The sequence below is a fragment of the Struthio camelus genome, chromosome 3 (assembly GCF_040807025.1).
Source record: "Struthio camelus isolate bStrCam1 chromosome 3, bStrCam1.hap1, whole genome shotgun sequence".
Taxonomy (NCBI): Eukaryota; Metazoa; Chordata; class Aves; order Struthioniformes; family Struthionidae; genus Struthio; species Struthio camelus.
Window position 1 is genome coordinate 83,982,124 of NC_090944.1, and position 20,859 is coordinate 84,002,982.

The following is a 20,859-nucleotide window of genomic DNA, read 5'->3' on the forward strand; positions in this document are numbered from 1 at the left end:
TTGACGCAGAATTTCTTTTGACTCATTGAAAGGCCTTCATCCTGTTCCCAGAACTTGACCTAAATAAAGTTAGTAATCCTCTGTTTCTGTCCTTAGATGCTTCTGAAATGGGTGTATTGAGACAAGGACTGCCCTATCACCAGTTGGATTGCATCCTCCCTCTCAGTCATTCTTTGCAAGTCCTGAATATTGCTACATATAGGACTTGCCAAAATTGGGTCAGAAGGGCAAAGCAAAATGCATGCAGTTGAGAGACTGAGAATTTTTTTTACATCTACTCTTCCGTTCCTATTTCCTACTTCTGGTCTTAACACGAGCAGCTGCCTATCTTCAGGGAAGATATAAACATCACGGAGCCTAATTCAAGGCTAAACCTGGAGAACTGTTTGTAATGCTGCATGTATTGTGCTTGTTTAATGATGTGTTTACTGCACTAAATTAAGTCTGGACTCTCAGGAGTAATTGCAGAAGCTTCCTTTAACGAGGTAATAATCGTTTGCTAAAGTCAGTGTACATAACGTGTAACCTCCTGCAGCCACACATCGGTACAGGTATTTATTTACCTGCAGAGGTAATCCGCCGTCCCAGCCTTAACTTTAGAAAGATATCCGGCGCTGAGATGAAGTTCAAAATCCCATCGGCGTTCGAGGAGCGGAGCCCCTTCAGCTTACAGGCGCGTAGGGGGCGAAGCAGCGAAAAAGCCACGCCAGGAAAAGCCCGGCCGAGGACGGCCGCGCCCAGAGGGCACCGGCGGCCGCCCCCCCCACCCCCCCGCCGTCACGTTCCCCCGCCGGAAGTGAGGCCGCGGCCGGGCCCCCCCCAGCGGCCGCGCGGCGACAACCGACGCCGACTCCGACAACGCCACCGCGCCGCGGCCGAGGCTGCCCGCCGCCGCCATGCTGTTCCGCTTCGGCCTGGTGCTGCCGGCCCGGCTGACGGCGGGCGGCGTCGTGCTCTGCGTGGCCGGCTCGCGGCCGGAGCTGGGCCAGTGGGACCCGCAGCGCGCCGTGCCCATGACGCCGGCGCGGCCCGCCGCCGCGCTGCCAACCCAGGAGCCGGCGCTGTGGCTGGCGGAGGTGGCGCTGCCGGACGAGGACGCGGGCGGCACCTTCTGGTACAAGTTCCTGCGGCGGCAGGGCGGCGACGTCCTCTGGGAAGGTAACGGGCGGCTCGGCGCGGGCCCCGCCTCCTCGGCTGGGCTGGGCTGGGCTGGGCTGGCCCCGCCCGCGCCTCGGGGCCGCTGCGTGCGCGGCGCGAGCGGGCGTGGCGGCCGGTGGCGAGCCGTTGGCGGGCCGTTGGCGGGGGAGGGGGCGCCTGGGGAGGCGAGGGGCGCCGCGCTCTGGGGCGTTGCCGCTGGGCGGCCGGGGCTGCTCGGCCAACGGCCTCGGCGCGGGGCTGGAGGGCTGCTGCGGGCGGCCGGTGGGAGCTCTCTCGCCTGGCCGTCGGCTGGGAGGGCTCGGGGGCTGCGGAGATGGCCGCGGGGAGGCAGCGGGTGTCCCTGGGTTTGGGCCTGTGGGGATGCTGGCGGAGCCGGCGGCAGCCTCCTCGCGTGCGGGGAAGACCTGAGTCGTGCTTGCAGGTGGAGCTGGGCTGTGGGTTACACGATGGGTGTACTCACTAGCGAAGGCAATTTTTTAACCGTTTGATAGGGGAGAGCGAGTGTAGAACGAAGCTGCTTTTCTGGGTTGGTAGAAGTTATTTGAAGCAGTTTTTTTCTTTCTTTTTTTTTTTTTTTTACTTTGGGCGTTCACTGTTCTGAAGCTTTTTGTTTGTTTGTTCGTTTTTATTTTTATTTTCCAGAAGTCAAGGCCATAGAATTTCCCCAGATAACTTCTGGGTGAAGGTGTGATTTGTTATTTAATTTTAGTGAGCTGCATATCCAGAGAGTCATGATGTCCTTTTCAGGCTGGTAAATTTTACCATTAGAATTGTGGAATTGCCAAAATATTGGAAAAGATCTGTTAGAACTTTAGACTGTTGGAACTGTCTGAATCTTTTACCTATTTCAGTATTACTTCCACTGGATTTTTCTCCTGTTCTGTGCTGTTAAATGTTCTATAACTTCAGTCGGCTTCCATGAACTATTTTAGTATGTATAAGTATCTTAAAGAGAACGCTCTTACAGTTGCATGCTGAATCAAACAAAGCTCTAAATTCACCTCTTCACTGAGAAAGGGATCAGACTTGGTGAAAGCAGGACAGATTAGAGATTTCACAAAAAAAAAAAAATTTTAACTTCTAAAATAGTTTTCTAATCCATATAGAGAAGTAACAGTTGCACTTTACCCATTTTTAAGGTTACATATGATATTTTTGAACTGCTGTTTCATCATATAGACTAAAACATGGATATTATAATTGTTGCATTTATTTTTTCTACAATAACGAAAGGGTGTATATGTTAACTTTTGTGAATATGTTATCTATATCATGAAGCGTGTGCTAGTAACTGTTAAAAAAGGCAGAGTATACTGTTTATTTTAGCTGTTAAAATACAACAATGTTTTTCTTTTGCAGAAATGCAGGAAAAGTGAATTTATGAAATAAAAATCTTTGGATCTTTGCAAGGAAGCAGAACTGGGTCTTTTTTGAAGGTGCCAAGTTCTACATAAAATTTTGGTGGTATTGGTATATGAAGAGGCTTTGACTACACGCGATATAGCAATTAAACAAAAAAAAAAAAAGTGTTCCAATCTGTAAAGAACCTGCAACTGTGAAGTTATGGTTACTGGCAATAATGGTATCAAGGTGTTTGTTCATTCCTGGGTGCATGTTTAATGATGTAGTCTACTGAATAATAAACAATATTTATTACTGTTCTGGCCATAGTGCTGTTAGATACAGTTTTAACCTGTGTGAAATTTTCCTCTTGTTCAGCAATGAATGTTCAGCAATTTGAGCCTGATGCATGGCTATAAAACTAGAAGACAGACTGGAGTATCATCCAACTACAGATCTTCTTTTAGTTAGTCACTCAGATCAGCCATTTCTTTCCTGAGTTGTTATTTACTGAAAAGATCTAAATTTGCTTCACTCTTGAGGTTTTTTGTTCTTCATATAACATGTGAAAGGGGCTTAAGAATGTTTTTCTATCCAGAAATTTAAACAAGAGACTGCAAGATATTGCTTATGTCAGTTATTTTAATGATCTTTTTCAACTGTAAATCAACAGAGCTTTGACTGTCATCTGCTTATTCTTGTAAAAAATGCAGTTCAAAAAGACAACTACCTTTTTTTTAAAAAAAGGAGAAAACTTAGCATTTACTTTTCGCAAAAGACATGCGTTGAATGTTTAGTGTCCTGCCTGTTTAGATTTAAAATGTGCTTTGGGAGACATCTAACAGTAATGAAAACATCTGCAATTTTGAAGACGTGATCATGAAGGATAGTGGAAAGTGTAAAATGATACTTGCTCTAAATTTGTGAGTTGAGGCAGTCCTATGCAACTGGAGGGAGTCCTGTCTAATTATGGATGTCAGGTATTTATACTGTTAGATGTGAGATACAGATCATTATGACAAATCACTCCTTTTTTATTAGTACACTTTAAGGGAGACTTCTACCAATAATGCGTATTATTTTTATAATACTAATATTATATGTTTTTATTATAGTATTATTTTTATAATACTAATATTATATGTTTAACATATTTTAAATATAAATTTAGTTAATCTTCATAAGCTGTCCAATGCAGTGGCGAAACTGGAAGTAGAAAATGATCTGTTTCTATGGGCTGGAAGAGTCAAAGTCAGGGTCCAGTGTTACCTGGCTTTTGAGTTCCATCAGCTGGTCTGCTAACAAGAAGACTTCAGACCAAGGTCTGGTCTGCGGGAGAATTCCGGACTTCTTGTCTGGGTCTTGTAGGAACTAGTGTACCTCTCCAAAAGGACAAGACGGGAGAGGAAACTCTTGAGCTTCTGAATGATCAAGTTTTTACATCTGCTGTTGCAAACTCTACCCCACAGTGATGGTCGTGGTCTGCATCCAGTGGCGGCCACTTAAAGCTGGTGGGCTCTTCTGGCTCAGATCACGTGGTTCCTATAAATGCTGTGGCCCAAGTAAGGTTTCGTCGGGAACCTTGCTTTGCTTATCCGGTGTGAGCTCAGCTGAAAAGCCTGTTGTTCAGGTGAATTTTGAACGTGTGGAAAACAGGATGATTATGTTAAGCTTCAGGATTTGGGAAGTGTTCTACCCATTATAAAATATAAAGAAATGTATCTGTTTTTTTCAGAATAACTATAGCCTATATGTCTTTGTACTCTAATGTTGATTCTTCAGAATTGGATTTTCTTTCAGTTTGTGAAGTACAAATGTATTGTGGCTACTGTCAAAGCTAAATAAATACAAGGTGGAGCTTATACCTGAATTCATTTTTCTGAATTTATGCCTGAACGCTAATGTAGACCTTTTATTTTTTGTTTTTCTAAATACACTGTAGATACTGTGCAAGACACATTGCATAAAAGGACTGAGGATGCTAAAGGTATGCCTGAAACTCTGTATTTTGAAAGGATAGAATACAGTATCCTGGTAACGTACAGGAAAGTCACACCTGAACATTTCTGAAAGCGAAAAATGCACTGCAAAACAAATCTAAGGTGATATTTTAAAATGCTTATCCATTTTTACACAGACTTGTGTTCCTGTCACATAACCATTGGTTTGATGCAGTTGATGCTTGCTTGAGGCTTGACAGATTGTGCAGCAATGCCAGTTAAAGCTGAGAAGTATGATCGACCTACGTTCTAGTAATTTGTGCATGTGAGCATAGCTTTTTCCTTTAAAAAAAAAATAATAATTATTCGTTGAGGGGGGAGGAAGAGGAGACAAAAGGAAGTGCATCTTGTCTGCATTCATCTGGCAGTGTTGTTTTCTGTGGTTTCTTGGAGACACAAAACAAACAGCACAACACAGTTCAATTTAAAAACAGTTATGTTAGACAGCCTGTGATTTGGTATGTTGTCCTTCCAACGTTTCCAGTTCCTGCTCATGTGAGCTTGTAGGTTATAGTTTAAGCTTTCTGTTGAATAATGTACACCTCTGGAGATAGTCCATAAATTCACCAGCCTTTTTGAACTAATACAGTTCATCATAATATTTTGATATAATTACTCGAAATATTGCCAGAAGTAAAATTTGTTCATGACTTTTGAAGCATTTTGAGCAGTTAATTGGCTGAAAATATTGGTGATATTAAGGCACATTAAAACTTTCAGCTCAAGTAATGATTGAAGCAGACTGCATATTTTGCTGTGCAGTTCTAGCTTTCTTCTGTGATTTAAATGCATTTGCCCAGGACTGGCTACTTCCTGCTTCTCTTTTCAGTATGGGGAAAAAGAAACAGCTGTATATGACAGTGGACTCCTTTTCTCCATTTTAGTCCTTGTTCTGTTGGCAGTTAAGAGCAGCGCATTTTTTCCCACATTAAATAAATTGGTTTATATACTTACTCTTTTCAGGGGCATATATGCCAGGTACTTTTGGCATGCAAACAGGGAAAGGAACAGCCAGGAGCTTTAATTGTTGTCCTTCTACAGATAACTACTGAGAGTCTGTGCTGCTTTCATTTGCAAAACCACACAGCGGCTCTGCAGGAATTACTGGATGTGGTGGGGGAAGTTTGGAAAGTCTGCAGATGTGGATCCCTGATTTTTGTGCTCAGTTCTAGCTGGAAGGTATTCTTGTGTCTTGTGAGCTGTCCCCCCACCTCCTCTCTGTAGTGCAAGTCAGACCCTTTGGATTACATAAATACGTCCGTCAGTCAGCCCGCCTACAGGTGTTGTGGCTCAGGTATTGTGCCCATAGCTTGTCCCTCCTCTTTTTTTTTTTTTTTTTTTTTTTTTGTTTGGCCCTTCTACCTGCTATTCATTTCCTGGAGGTCTTCAGGTTCTCTTTGCCGGATCTGTCCCCTCCAAGCTTGGTGCTGCATGGTCTAAGTTGGTGGTCCTGGGGCAAGGCCTGCCGGATCACAGTTGAGCTGTGTGCTACAGAGAGAAGTAGGGTCTGGGGGGATTTTCCTGGAAACTGCAGAACTCTTCACAGGGGGCTGTTCTCACAGTTTAGTCTCTTTTTAACAAGTAAGTATTTAATTTTAATGGGGCAGCATGTCTGCAGTGATAAACTTGATGTATCTGCCTTTTGAGACCTAAATGATCTCACTTCCTGGCCTCAACTCCATAGAGCAAGACTGGCGCAATCTCTTCTTTTAATGATGGAGATCTTTTAAAAGCAGTATGGGAAATTAATACCTGGTTGCCATTTGAGTAGGAGAAATTAAAAAAATATTTCAGGCTGAGCTGTAGCAGGAAAGGCAATGTGAGAATTCTTTGGGATCATTCTAGAGAAGTACAACTGGATGCACCACTATTTTTCTGTCACTAAGATGCACCTCTTATGTCTTTCCCAAAGTTAATCTACTCATCCCCAAATTAGGTAGCAGTGCTATTACTAAAAAAGAAGGAAAAAAGGAGAAGATCCTTGTCTGTCTTTCTGTTTAGTAATTTTAATTGAGATACATTATTCCCGCTAGGTGTCGCCATTTTACTTGTGGATAGTCACTGCTTCTTTAGCTCTTGCAACTCCTTACAAATTTCATCACTATTTAGTGTAATCTGTTCCACTTCTGAAGATAATCTAGGGCTTTACTTGCTTCCCCTTCCCCAATCTTACTTTTGAATAGGTAACGTCTAGGTGGAAACATAAAGTGTAATTGGATGTAGATATTTGAATAATTGCGTATAACATGTATTTTGTTAGTGCAAGCCTATTGCTTCCTTGAAAATGCTAGATGCTTTAATATCTTTCAGATGTAAGGAAACTTTGATCCAAATAGAAGGGAATCATTTTGAAATCTACCACCCAATACGTCCTTAACGAATGCAGAGAAACTGCGTTTGCAAGTATAATAGCTCCTACTCTGTTCTTCTTCAAACCCTTCAGGATGTATACTCAGCATGGATTATGGCATGATTGGGAACACGTTTTTCATTACTTCCGATCTGTACGTCAGCGTTAACCAACTTATACTGAGCCGAGTACTGGAGATCTATAAAACAGTGTAGAGATGCCTATGAAACTGCAAAATTAGAAGAATAAAAATAAGCATGTGCACATACATTCTCTTTGATTTTGCTGGTATGTGTCATTTCCTGCCAGCAGGAATACTCAGAGACCATATCTAACTGCTGTGAGAGCCCAATTAAAACATTTGTGGTTATAATGGTAAAACTACAATAAATATGTTGTTTATGTAAATGTTTTATTTATTTACCATTATTCTCTTCCCCCTTCCCCCCCCTCCCCGCCCTCACTTCACCATTTCAAGTGATAGCAGTATGCAGTGTGGACCAAGAATTTATTTTGAGTGGTGAGAGGCACTGAGCAGTAATAAATCAAGTCACTAGGATGGCTGGTTAATTTGCCATGGTTGCTGTGTTGCTGTAGTTGGCTTCCTGCCTATAGTTTAGTAGCCTTTTCTGGTATGGTGGAAAGTAACAATGAGTAATATACAATACAATACCATAGAAAGACAGTATTACATTTTACATTTTATTATTATCCATTTGCCTATCATCTGCATTTCCTTTATTCTTTTCTCCACCGTCTGTTTGAGAAGTATCTCTTGGTTTTTGTGAGCTGAATTCCCTTTGAGTTGCTTTTCTCTGGCTTAATCTACATCATTAGGCTGGACATTTGGCTAAAAATTCTTAGTAAAGTTGCGGCTCCCACTGAGAAACACCTGTGCCACAGCAGATGTAGAGAGAGAGATAAAACAGGGGTTTTTGAAAGCTGCTTTTGAAAATTCTTATTTTCTCATCTTGATGGTTAAGAAAAAAAGAGGAAGACTGAAACCTTGTTGATTAACTGCAGTAAATGCTGAATGGCAGTTTTCTTGTAAATCATTTAGTTCTGGTTCTGAGATAATTAAAAAAATATTACTTGCTTGATAATATATCAGCTGTTCAAAATGAGAAGTTGAAACAATCTCTCTGAAGACTGGCAGAAAATAAACTTTGTATATGTGCAGGTGTACGATTCAAATGGTCCTCTCTTTTCTTAGATATCTCTTTTGGTCTAGCAAATGCAAGGAAACATTTCTGAAAACCAAGCCAGCCACAGGCAAGGAGTTAGTGAGCTGAACGTGATCAAGTGAAAATAAACAAACAAGAAGTCTTGCTACTGCTTTCTGAATCTGTATGGAAGACAGTTTAGAGACAACAGACAAGTAGCATTAGAAAGTAGAGTAGTCATATTTTTATTAAGCCTATATGTACAAGGTTTAGTTCATGACATCTAGAATTCAAATGTGTTATTTGGCAGTATTTGCCAGAGTTGTAAAAACAAAGGTTAACTCTTCAGGGACTTAGTTTGCTCAGTCTTTAGAAAGGTAGGACTCTCTAGTCCAGAAGGCTGTGGCAGACTCAACCTGCCAAAATATCTGACCTAGTTAAATTCCAGTGAGAGAAGTTCAGCCTCCCATGTCTCTTATTTCTTAACAATCAATAGCAATTCATTCTTAGCTGGACTGAGGCAGAGCCTATTTCAAGGCATCAAAGACTGAATTTCATTAAAACAGGCTGCAGAAAGATTTTCGTGACAGAATTTGATGTAAAGGGTAAGCAAATTGGAATATTATAAGTGTAGTGGTGGAAGTCCAGTTATAATGTCTGATAATGACACCATGCAGTAGCACAAACAAATTACTAGAAGAATCAGGTCCAAAATAGACCTTGAGGCTTTTTTCATTTAATGGAAGTGGTAAAGAGAAGGAAGCTAGCAAATACTTTATCTGTCAAATCCTCCATTTCATGGAGTTTCTTGTTGGCTTTAGTTCCTGCTGTTCTATTGCAATTAAAAAAAACCAAACCTCCTTTAGCCCCTCTCCCCTCCCTCCTCCTCAGAGTATTTATATTGCTTGTGATGCTATTAAACTTTTCCAGGGGAATTTGTAAGCATGAACTCAGATGCTCATTTTTCTGTTAAAGGACCTATTTTAATATTTCAAATATAAATATTTATAGCAGTTAAGCATACTTAGAGCCTGATTTGACATGTATAAGGCTTGCTGGTTCATGGGACATTTATGACAAGGATTGTAAGAATGAGTTTGATTTGAAAGTAGGAGATTTGCAAATCACCTGGCTGCTCTCTCTATGGATTTGTAGGTTGCCATTGAAGCCAATGTGCATATTCAGAGTGATCTGAGTAGCCCTGTGATTTTTCAGAACTAACAGTGATTTGAAAGATACGTACTGTGAACTTGCTGGGATTTGCAGGTTTGGAAGAGGTAGGCCTGCAGTGTAGGCTCTGGCTAAGGCAGGAGTTATGGTATATAGCATCTCTACAGCTACTCGGCAGACGCTATTCTGCCCAGCAGGTTCTACATACCACCTTGCTTCACAGAGTAAAAAAACAGGGAAAAAAATACAGCTTTCGCCAAGTTAAGTGAAAAGCTGGTCGCTGGAAGAGATGTGGCTGCGCAGTTTACTGAAACAGCTTTCCTATAAAGAGCTCTGCAGAGACAGTGGAAGAGATCATTTTTTTCATTCGTTTTTACTCTGACTGATGCTGAGAAATTTTGTTGACGTGGATCTTGCTCATTATCTTTTAAGATCAAGCTGATAATTTTACTTATGTGACTCTTTGGTAAGCTTGGAGAAGCTATGTTAGTCAATGTGAGGGGACAGACTTGAGAGTCTGAGAGGGGAGTTTGCATTGACCATGTAATGCAAAAGGGGCTCCTTTGGGTGATAGTTTAGCTTTCATTGTACTAGAAATTTTGTGGTATGCACTTGAGCTCAGCAAGGGCATGCTTAAAGCTGTTTCCCTCCTGATGGATCCAAGTCTAAAGCACCCAACCTGCTGTATGGGTGCCAGGTCTTCTAGCAGTACGTGCCTAGGACTGGCAAGCAGTGCAGGCTTCATTGCTGGTAAAGTTGTGGTATGGACCTGTGGTGCTGGTCCATAATGGACTGCAGTAAATTAAACCCTGGGCCTTCTCTCCCTGTGCCATGCTAGTCAATAGCGTAGATGTACCCTAATGGACCCGGTTGTGCAGAACAGTCAGGCTAATGTTCCCAGCTGGCAGACTGGGCCTTTCTGAGCCTCAGAAACAAAGTCTGAACATCAGCACAGATGTGTGTCTGACCTTCTGTTAACTTTATGAAATGCTGTGTGCATTTGAGAAATGAATAAATATTACTTTACACTGAGCATACAGTTTCTGTGTAGTATATCTGCTGCCTCTGACTTCTTAATGAAGTCACTTAATGAAGTCATTTAGAAGATCCAAAGGTAGGCTTTTATTATTCAGATAATGCAGGTAATTGGGACCTGTGGGGTAGGACAAGCTTAAGGATTAAGTGGAGTAGAAAGTTGCTGTGGATCGCAAACCGTTTCAGTCATGGGCAGACGTGGCCAGACTGCGTACAAGCAGTCTCGTTGCACTTCTCTGCCCTGGCCACTACCTTCTCTGTGGTGCTGGAGCAGAAGGTAAGAAACAAAACATTTCTTCTGCACTGAGAAAGTCAGATTCTGCTGAGCTCACTCCTACTGCTTTTCTCACTCTCTCTGTCTCCCCCCAAACTAACCAACCGTACCCTCAGACAACTCTGGACTGGAGGAGGAGTGAGGAAGTGATGGTCTTTAATTTGGTTGTGTTGTTGGTCACTGCCTGTAGCTAGTACCCTGCCCAGTGCACTGTCATACAAATGGAGAAGTCCTCGTGCTCCAGTGATCCAGATGTAGAAAGGGATTTGCCTGGCCTGTCACTGTGGGGTGGGTGGGAGGTCAGTATTTCCTTCAGTATACTGAGGGGAGCCAAATTTTTGGGGAGTGCCACCCTAGCATAGGTGCTAATAACTGATAAGTTATTTTGTGCTTGTCACAAACTCTTCTTGCACTTCTGAGGAGTCTCATGCCAGCTCTTCCAATTACGTGGAAGCAAGTAATTCTAGGAAAAATGAGCTGCAAGGAGCCTTCTACATCAGCAAAGATAACAGGGCTAAGATGAGACCAAGACATGTTCTGCGTGGACGTACCACGAGGTTTACACAGCTTGCCTCAAACAAATGAAAGTAATGAAGGTAGCTTTATAAAGGCAGGGAGCAGAAAATGAAGAGCTGAAGGGTTGTCCAGTTAGTGGTTTCTGCTCATCACCCAAGTTGTGCCCGTATTCTTAATAGTGTACATTCTGCACACTGCAGGGATATAAAGGAATGCATAGTAGAGAATGTAAGTGATGCTAATTGGTTTCTACTTAAAGCATAGTTTATGATCAGTTAACTTGAATGAAAGCTGGTTTCATTGGCTGATTTTTATTTTTGTATTAAATGATTCTGGAAGATAAAAGTTAAGAGTTGAACCTTGAACCCTTTTAGAGCAGCTATAAATTATACATGAATTCTACGTTCCTCCTCCAAGCTTGTCATGTGGCTCTGTATATCTGAAACTGTTTCTTGCACCGTCATTTTGTAGCATTCAAAAAATTATGGTTTTCCTGTGACATAATGTGTTGGCAAAAGCATGGTTCAGACTGATCCAACTTTTTTTTTGTAACTCATTTAATTTCTTTGTTAAATGCGTCTTGTGAAGCAAACTCGTGGTAAGAAGTACTTGTGGGAAACGTAGTGTATTTTGGATGCTACCCTGGTAGTGGGATCCGGATAATTTGTGATGATTTCCGTCCTTCATGACTCTTGCAAGGGGGATGTAGAGTCAGTGTCCTGTACAGTTGAGTATGAACATTTTTTTCTCTGAGTTCTCTGAATTAGTTTTTCTTAGATATGGTAGCCCTCTTCCCTTCTTGTCTGAAATCATATTGCTGTATTGTTTTTGTATTTGTGTATGTTCTGTTGCAGAGATGTCGATAACAAGTGTATTAATTCATAGATCTGTATATAATGTGAACAGTAGTAGACAGTTGTGTAAATCTCATGAAAAACATGCTATAAATGCAAGCTCCTGCTGTTCACCTGAGTATTAAAATCAAAATGGAAACATATTTTTTGATTTTTTTTTTTATTTGACTGTAGGCCATAGCAGGAATGTGAGGTTGAGTGGTGCAGAAAAGTGAACAGTGATAAACAGTGATTAGAGATGGAAGTTTTTAAGATAGAGGTTTGAGAGGGAACAAATGAAACAAATACCTAGTGGCAATTTGCTCTCGGCCTCAGTTTCACGTGTGGTTGTAGATCCATTTTTGTAGGCTAGATAAGGAAATGAATGATGGTGAAGGTGAAAAGATTATCAAGCAAGGAGGTTACGTTACTACCATTTGAAAAGGTGAAAGATAGAGAGGAAAGGAAAAATCAGAGCTAAGAGTTAAGGCTGAAGGAATAGAAGGAAAAGGAGGGTGGCTGATAAAATTGATGAATGATAGAAGTACATGCGCCTCAAGCAGAATTTGGAAATAGGAGAGTACAAGATAGGTAGTGGAGCAGTTGTGATCATGTAGGAGACATTACTGTCTTCTAGGACTGCCTAGCACCTAGGGAAAAGGAGAAGGTAAGCAGAAAGGAGGGATCACGGATTGTCCTTGCTGTCCAAAAGGTCATGCAGAAACTCCTGGGAGAGGAGAAAGGACTGTGAGCAATGAAAGCGCCAGTCCTTTCCGGAGCCAAGTTGTGTACAAGGAGGCACATGTAAAAGGAAGAATAAGGCGGATAATAGCAAAAGAGCCAGAAATGTTGAGAACGTGGCCAGTTGTTGTCAGGGCACTGGGAGGGCTGGCGGCTCCTGGGGCCAGTGTCGTGGGCTGCCGGTGGGGCTAGGCTGGGCCTGGGCACCAGGGCCCGTCCCCCTGCCCCGAGGGCACAGGGCCCCAGGGGCAGCCGCAGCAGCCCCAGCCCCGGGGGCTGCTGCGGCGTCGGAGGGCAATGACTGACGTCCCAGGCTAGCCTGACATGGGGCCAGGGCTTGGGGGGGAGCCCGGGGAGGGGGCAGGGACGGGGAGGGCTGGGGGGGCCCTCAGCGCTCTGGCAAAAGTGAAAGGGGAAGAGGGAGAGCAGTGGTGAAAGATGTGGGAGAGCAAGAGGAGAGGCAGACGTTGGCGCTTGCGTGAGGGAGGGGAGTGCAAGATACTGAACAAACAGGAGCGCGAGAGCAGAGAGATGGAAATGATGTGAGAGTCTGGAGGAGGGAAAAATGACGGAGAAGCACTGAGAAGGGGCACCAGAGCTGCTGAAGAAATCAGCTAATAACTGCTTTTTAAAACAGCTCTCAATATTTTTGCTTGTGGGCGATACTCATTTCCATGACAGCGAGGAAATGTGTTTATACTTGTGAACAATGAGTAATGTCGAAGAAGTTGAAGTCAGTTAGCTCTTAAGTGTTGCTACAGACGGTTGTCAGAGAGTAAAATGGAGAAGGCAAGATGTACTATTTGTGACTCTAAGGATTTTACTGAATGTATGACGTCAAGCTGTCATGTAGGTTAATGCAGCTGGCTGATAATATGGCAAATACACTACCAAGCAACTTTTCTGTATTTAAATCAGACGCAGAAAACTAGGCAAACTATTTCCATCTACCTTAAAAGCTTTTTTAAAATTGCTCTGTTCAATGCAATGAGAATATTTTAACTGAAATCAAGTTCTAAATTTCTAATTTTTAAAAATCTGAAACAGTTTTTACCGGAAATGTTAAAGAAATTACTGTTTATAATGGACAAGTGACATCACAAATACAAAATGAATAAATCAATACAAATTTTGGATTGGATTCTTCAATCCTTACTGATACTACTAAGCTGTTATTAAAGAAGTAACAGTGATTTTAACTTTACTCTTATTTCAAGGAATAAAAAGAGAGGAGGGTGTTAAGTAATAGCTTAAAAAGAAGGTGAAGATGATGTTTAAGATCAATACCTGTAATCATTAATCATTATGATTTAAAGTGTACTTGTGTCGTAATTTTTTTTTAAACTCCATTTTTTTGCTCTATTGTGTTTGTGGAGGTACCCTGCTGTCTTCAAATATTATTGTTTAAACGAGGTAAGAAAAATATAAACAACTGCAAATGTGAAATAAAAATATAACAATAGAATTTGTATTTGTATATACGTTCAGGACGTATATACTGATCTTGTTCATCTTATTTATCCAAAATTGTGCCATAGCTTTGCATATGGTATGTAATGGTTCAGCAATGTAGAAAGAGTAAATAGTTACTTTTTAATACATAAATGTTAATAATATTTAATTTTAATGCCACATAATTTATGAATATATTTATACATAATGTTAATGCTTTACATTTAATAATAATATCAATACTATTTAATAGTATTTATTAAAATACATTTTAATAATATTTCACAATTAGGATAAAATGTGCTGCATATCATCTGGAAACAAAGAGATGGCTTGAGCTTTACTCTTACAAGTTAGCCTTGTTCTCTAATCATTGCAATAATATAACTGCTAAAATGCTCTTGAGCTAGTAAATTTTCCTAAATATGGTGCTTGGAAGCTGGTCGTAGATTTACCTGCAGGGTGAAAATGAAGCTGTTCCTTCAGGCATAAGTTTATTCTAAAGTGTTCTAACATCATTAATAATGTATACATGTAACAGGTTTACATTAAGTCAAGCCATAGACTAGATCACTTCTAATCTGCACATTAATTCCTACATGGCCTTAAGTATTACCCTATTTAAAATGGAGGGGGGGAGGGAATGAATATGCATGTATTGAATTTTTGGAGGCTAGAAAACCTTTTGATTACTGACATGACCCCATTCAATTCAGATTGTTTATTCTGGCGTGGTGTTTAAAATTGGTTGCCTTATCTGTACTAATGTTCACACTATTGCTACAAAAGAAGAAGTAGGCATAGTGGATATTACGTAGTAGAAAATTGTAGGAAAAGTTTCTTATTTTAGCCAAAGTCATTTTAGGCAGTAGTGGTCCCCTAGGATTGCAGATGTAAGTCTCTTCCTGGGTAACTTTGGGCAACTTTTCCTGTGTACGAAGAGACTCTCTGTAAGCAGGATACATGCATCTGAAGAGTAGACAGTGATTATTTATCGATTAACACGTACAAAGGACAACTAGAATTTGATGAGCTACTATGCTAGACATTAGTGTGCTTGCTATCCACAGTAAGACGCTTGAAGAGTCTTGGCTGGCTGTGCAGTTGTCAGTCAGGTGGAGAATTCAGCCTCCACTTGCTCCCTGAAACATCTTCGTTGCTGCTGAGTTGCTGTCTCTGATCTGTCTATTTTTTCCTTTAGGTTTTTGTACCTTTCTATGTGGGTATTTTTCCGCCTGAATCCTTCACCTGGTAACAATTCAAGTCTCAACGCTACCTCTGTTCGCAGTTTTACCTTTCTTATCTTGTATGGCTGTACCCTGTGTACTTTCTTGGAGGTCTTTCTCAGAGCTTAGCAATTTCTTCAAGTCTGAGGCAAGGTGGTGCTGCTGTGTTGTATCAAGCCTAGACTTTGGATCACAGAAAGATGAACCCCAGAGTGGGAAGTCACACAGCAGAAATGTGGAACCCTGAGGTCAAATATAATCAGATGGCAAATGAGAAACTTAAATGAAATGAATTATTCTTGAGATTGTAAGAGCTGCTGTTCGTGGTTTGGGAGTCTTATATAGCTTTAGCATTCTTTTGAAATCATTTCCAATAGTTGATTTTAATGCTGAACGTTTATTTTGTGGCAGTGGTTCTGTTCCAACTATTTCAGGTGTTGAAGTGTTCTGAGAAATGCGGTCTAAACAGTTAGCAACCACCACTCCTTGCCTTAAATACTAACTTCACATCCTCCGCAAATCGTTCAAAAGGTTTTTCTGGATTCACAGCCTGCAATTGTCCTTTCCTCTGTTCTAGGTAATGGGCCCCATCATGATCGAAGCAGTGTTTACAACCAGAACAACTTAGTAGATGGAGTTTACTGCCTCCCAATATCACACTGGATTGAAGTCTCTGGACATACTGATGAGATGAAGCATACAACTGACTTCTATTTTAATATAGCAGGACACCAGGCTATCCATTACTCCAGGTAAAAAAACAAAACAAAACAAAAACCCCAAAAAACTAGTCCAGGGCTTGGCCAGTGCATTCAGACAGAAAATCTGTATTGATATGATGTCCGCAGACTTCAACTCTGAAGTGGGGAATGGGAATACCTGTGAAAAGCTGTATTAAACAGCATCACATCTGAAAATGGCTATCAGTAATTTATGGATACATTTTATGAGGGACTGTTATTTTCAAGTGCTTATCCACATACATACATAAATATGCATAAGTATAATACGTGTATTCCCTATGTGTTTGAGATTATTTTGCTGAGGAATATCTTCTGGGGAAACAAAAAGGATGTATTAGAAAGCTAGGGTGTGATGTTACTGCTTATGTGCAGTAGCAACAGCTATTAGTGACAGCTGTTACGATGACTTTTGTTTCATAAATACAGTGCATGCAAGCCCTTCAAAAATGTTGAAACACAAGGAAGTCTTAAAAAGTTTGTACTTCCTTGGATTTCACTGGAGTCCAACTGATTTACACAGACAGCTGCCTGTTGTGTCTAAAAGACCCCCCAGAGCCTGGGTTCTTGTGATCATTGCTCATCTTGGAAGTACTGGATTCAAGAAGCGCTGCTAGAACCACTCCTGTTCTTTGAGGGAAAGGAGTATAGTTGCTTCTCTAAGAACAGACATCAGCCTCCACAGCTCACACTGAAAAGAAGTCTGAAGTGCCTCTTTGCTGCCTCACCAGTGAAGGTGAGGTCATCCTGGCCTGAATTAGGAGCCAGGGAGGCTTAAAGGGAAGATGATGTGCATCCTTTGGCGCTGCACATAAAGCACAGATTGTGCTTAGAGGCAACGGTCTCAGCAGTGGTCGTTAATAAGGTGTGGGACCTGGAGACCATCTGTAACTTTTTGTTTGTCCCCAGTTGTGGACGCACCACCAAGTTTGTTGATGGATAATGCTTGCATCACAACTGTCAATACTGATATGCCATGTGCAGGTCATATTAGTGGCAGAGCAGTTAATGATCCCAAAGGAATACCCATTTGTTTAAGAAATCAAATTCTCTCTTACTTCCAGTGGGTCATAACATTCGTTTGCGTGATCTTCTTTGGAATGCTCTTTCAGCTACTCCAACGTCACAGTCTTGTCTTCTCTTTCTGTTCTTCTCTCTGAGCAGTCAAACAGTGTAGAAACAGAATTATCTTATTCTCAAAGATTTTCTTCTCTTGCTATCTTTCCAAATATGACAGATTCATAAACACTGTTAGGCCTATTAAAATTGTCATATGACTTGGTACCTTTCCCCTGGCACCTATATAATAGCTATATAATGTGCCTGACAAACTGTACTGTTATCTGTATCTTAAGCATCCATTTCCAGCACCCTATCAGAGAAAAGATCTTGTTTGCTCCAAAGCAGAGAGCCATCAATCCCAAATATTGGGATTCAGTTGGCAAGGGAAATTTGTGAGAAAGAAGAACAGCTATCAGAGAATATTTAAGCACAAAAGGCTAAGTTATTTTCCTTCCCAGAGGCAGCAGTGATCTATTTAATGCTATCATCTTATTTGCATGACTATACATTTCCAAGATTAGGTAAAAAGCTGCAAATTCCACTTAATATTTGGGTAAAATTTTCTGAATTGTGTAATAATATGCGAAAAAGAGAGTTTTTTCCAAATGAGGACTTCCTCCTCTTTTTTCTTCTTACACATATATACCTTCACTGCAAGGCAGCCTTAAAGTTGTATGTACATTTTCAGTGAGTAATTCATATCTTATTTCTTTAAGCTATATTGTGAAGTGAATAGGCCCCATAACAGTGCTATTGCATAATTATTTGTAATACTTGGAAGATATGCAGCCTTAAATGACTTTTTGATTATTAACACTTGGCCAGAGTCATCATTCCGCTGGTTATAACAAAGCAGCCAAAAACTACTGGCTAGTTAAAATTTTTTTGGCAGAGCAGCTGAAGTAAAGTGATGAAAATGCCTTTATTCTGTAATGGTTATTGATTCGGAAGACTACTGTGGAGAACAGTACTACAAAAAAAGAAAAAAGAACCAATCCTTGTGTCTTTACAGTCAAAAGTATAATCTGATCTTAGTTAACCAGCTGCCTTTTTTCCGCTGTATAGGTGAGGCAGCAGTACCACAGGGAACACAAATGGTGAAAACTATCACTAGTTGTTAAGAACTTTAAAGAACACTGACAGCTGGAAAAAAGTGATTTATCAATGAAAACTTTTGATATGAGTCCGTTCTCTGTGTCGGTACTGATTTATTACACTTAATGGAATTGCCACGTGCAAATTAGCTGAAAAGAAAAGTTTATCTCTGTCAAAATAGCTTCCTGCATGAGCTGCTGAACTGATTGGACTTGTGATCTCTGTAATCACAACCATTAGAAACAGTTGCTCATAGTTTTCACTACCACCGTATTTCTTCATGAAGTATGTTCTTAAATTTTAAGTGGGTTTTAGCAATATGAGAAGAATCTACTTCCTGTTGTTGCCAAAAATCATTCTGAATAATGCTAAAGCTGACAGCAATGCTTTGAGGAATCAGATTTTTAATTTATTTTACTCATAAATCAGTGAATTTTTATTTAAATTTATAGCTAGAGAGCTCCCTTTATGTTCATCATTCAACTTGGAGATTATATGCTGTATTTTTTAAATATACCAAGATTTGAAATTTTTTTTTAAGTTTGAAATGTAAGTCACCCTCAGCTACAGAGTCATGGCTATCATCTCCATAGTATTAGTGTTTTGGACATGTATTGGCACACATCACTGATTCAGGAAAAAAGTAACAATTCCCTTCCTGTTAGATATTACTGCAATAAGATGCCTTCAAATTGCAGGAGCATTCATTTAGGACACAATAGTTTTCCAAAGCAAATAACAGTTATTGTCTTCTTTTCTGGGGGGAAAGATTTCAGAAAATCTGTAAATTTGGATCGCTTCAGCTCTGTTTAAGTTCCATCTGGGAAAGGTGGAACTTACTAATTCCTGGGTGTAATAATTACATAAAAACCTTTGCAGTTCTCAGAAGGAAAGCATTAAATAAGGACAGAGGGAGAATTATATCTGAAATTACAAAATCCTTACAGAATACATTGGAGACATTGAGCCCTGATGGCAGAATTAGGTACTGCAGGAAGGAATATCACTGAGACGAAAGGACATTTAGTTACAAGTTTCTATTTTCAGACCTAAATCCCTATTTACCACCCTCTTCACCTCTGAGAAATACTGAGTTCCCATAGCTTTTGCCAACTCCTTTGAGGATAATGTATGACTACCACCTTTTCACTTTAGGACATATATTTAAACGTCATTTCTGGTGTCTGAATTTTAATAATCCACATTTCAAATTTACAGCCTTCATAACTGTCATTTTATTCATTGTATATGCTTTTTGTGAGTCATATCTCCTAAATCTGATGAAAAAAAATGTTTATATGCTTTACAAAATAAACACAGCTATGAGAAAGTAAACTAGATTCTGTAAGAAATTTCCTCAGACAATACAGATAAGTGTCAGCCAATCTGTAACTGACGTATTTTTATTGCTTCTGAACATTTTAGAAAAAAATACATAATCGTATTTAAACGTAAAAGAATATAACAGTGAAGTCACTACATGAGAGTAACTCATGGATCCTGACAGTTTTTTGAAGGTATAGTTTTTATAGCAGCTTTTTTTCACTTTACTGGCTAGACACGTCATGATTAGAGAATGTTTAGGATGTTCCTGCTGCTGGATTTAATCCAAGAAATTGACAGCCTGACTAATGTGTGACTATTTTCAGATCCCTGAATTTTCCCATAGGATAAAACAAAACAAAAGATGAAGGAAAAAAAACCCCTTGTGCTTGGAAGTACTAGGTGTTTTGTTTGTTTCTTGATTGTTGCAAATTAAACTTGATTTATGATGTAATCTTTCCTAGTTTTGAAGCTGGTTGGTAAGGCAGTTTCCCTACTCACATTGCATCATACAGGCCCCGGAAGGTCAGCATCCTGGTCTGTTGAAGGCGCTTTTCCTGTTCTTTCAGGACAGACATGAATATGCTCTTTCTTGCCAAGAACCTTCTGTCAATAATATTATTTCTTAGATTTTCAGAGGCTTTCAAAGTGTGATGGTACAGCCACAGCCATTTGGAAAGCTTGGTACTGATTTTGTTCATGACGGTTTGAGTTTCTCATGTTGTTCGAACTGTGGGTTGGACTGTGCGGTCAGTGGGGAGCTCTGAGGCTGTGCCTGCGTTAGGAAGTCCTGCAGCTCAGTAGGAGCAGGTCTGCAGAGCAGAACGGCTAAGGACTCACTATGAAACGCACATTTCAGTATATTTTTCTAGCTCTAGTCTGTTCCCAGGGACTGGATGCTTATTAGTGGCTGCAGTGACATAGGGGCATTCTCAGAGCATATCTTTTAGTTTAGCTTTATCTGAAAGTAATCTGTTTTGTTCGTTCTTAAACTGCTCTGCAATGTGAAGCAAAGGGTAGTAAGTGCAAACAATTAGGAGATTCGCATCATATTTGCACTTCTGATTTGTACTAAAATGCTGATGCATGTTCAACATAAGTGGAATAATCCCGGGCAAAATCCAGCCGCTCATTACTTACCTTCTGGAAGCACTGAAGATTGATGCGGAATTCTGCCAATGAACACTGAGCTTCCTTTTGTCTGAGTAATTCTCCTGTGAAGAAAATGAATGCTTTCTTGGTTGACATGTATTTTTAAATGGGGTGGAAAAATAGGAATCTGGTTGGGTATGTTTTGCCTGACGATCACTGGAGAAGAGGAATTTATGTAATTTCTGCTAACTTAATTGCATCACGTAAGTTGCATTTACTGCTGTTGAA

The 20,859-nt window shown here is 40.5% G+C and overlaps 1 protein-coding gene and 1 long non-coding RNA gene across 3 annotated transcripts in view; one reads left to right on the plus strand and one right to left on the minus strand.

Annotated features, from left to right (window-relative positions):
- LOC104140179 (uncharacterized) overlaps positions 1 to 793 on the minus strand; it is a 31,901-nt gene extending 31,108 nt beyond the window's left edge. The window contains exon 1 of one of the 2 annotated variants that reach the window (XR_693238.2): positions 564 to 793. This is a non-coding gene — a long non-coding RNA (uncharacterized lncRNA). The remainder of the gene's footprint in view (positions 1 to 563) is intronic. The other variant, XR_693239.2, reaches the window with a different exon arrangement.
- A 19-nt stretch (positions 794 to 812) lies between these two features.
- The window catches only part of EPM2A (EPM2A glucan phosphatase, laforin), a 45,988-nt gene continuing 25,941 nt past the window's right edge, over positions 813 to 20,859 (plus strand). Inside the window, exons 1-2 of the mRNA XM_068938825.1 lie at positions 813 to 1,158; positions 15,837 to 16,011. Coding sequence (XP_068794926.1) covers positions 897 to 1,158; positions 15,837 to 16,011 — 437 coding nt within the window. The 5' untranslated portion in view covers positions 813 to 896. The remainder of the gene's footprint in view (positions 1,159 to 15,836; positions 16,012 to 20,859) is intronic.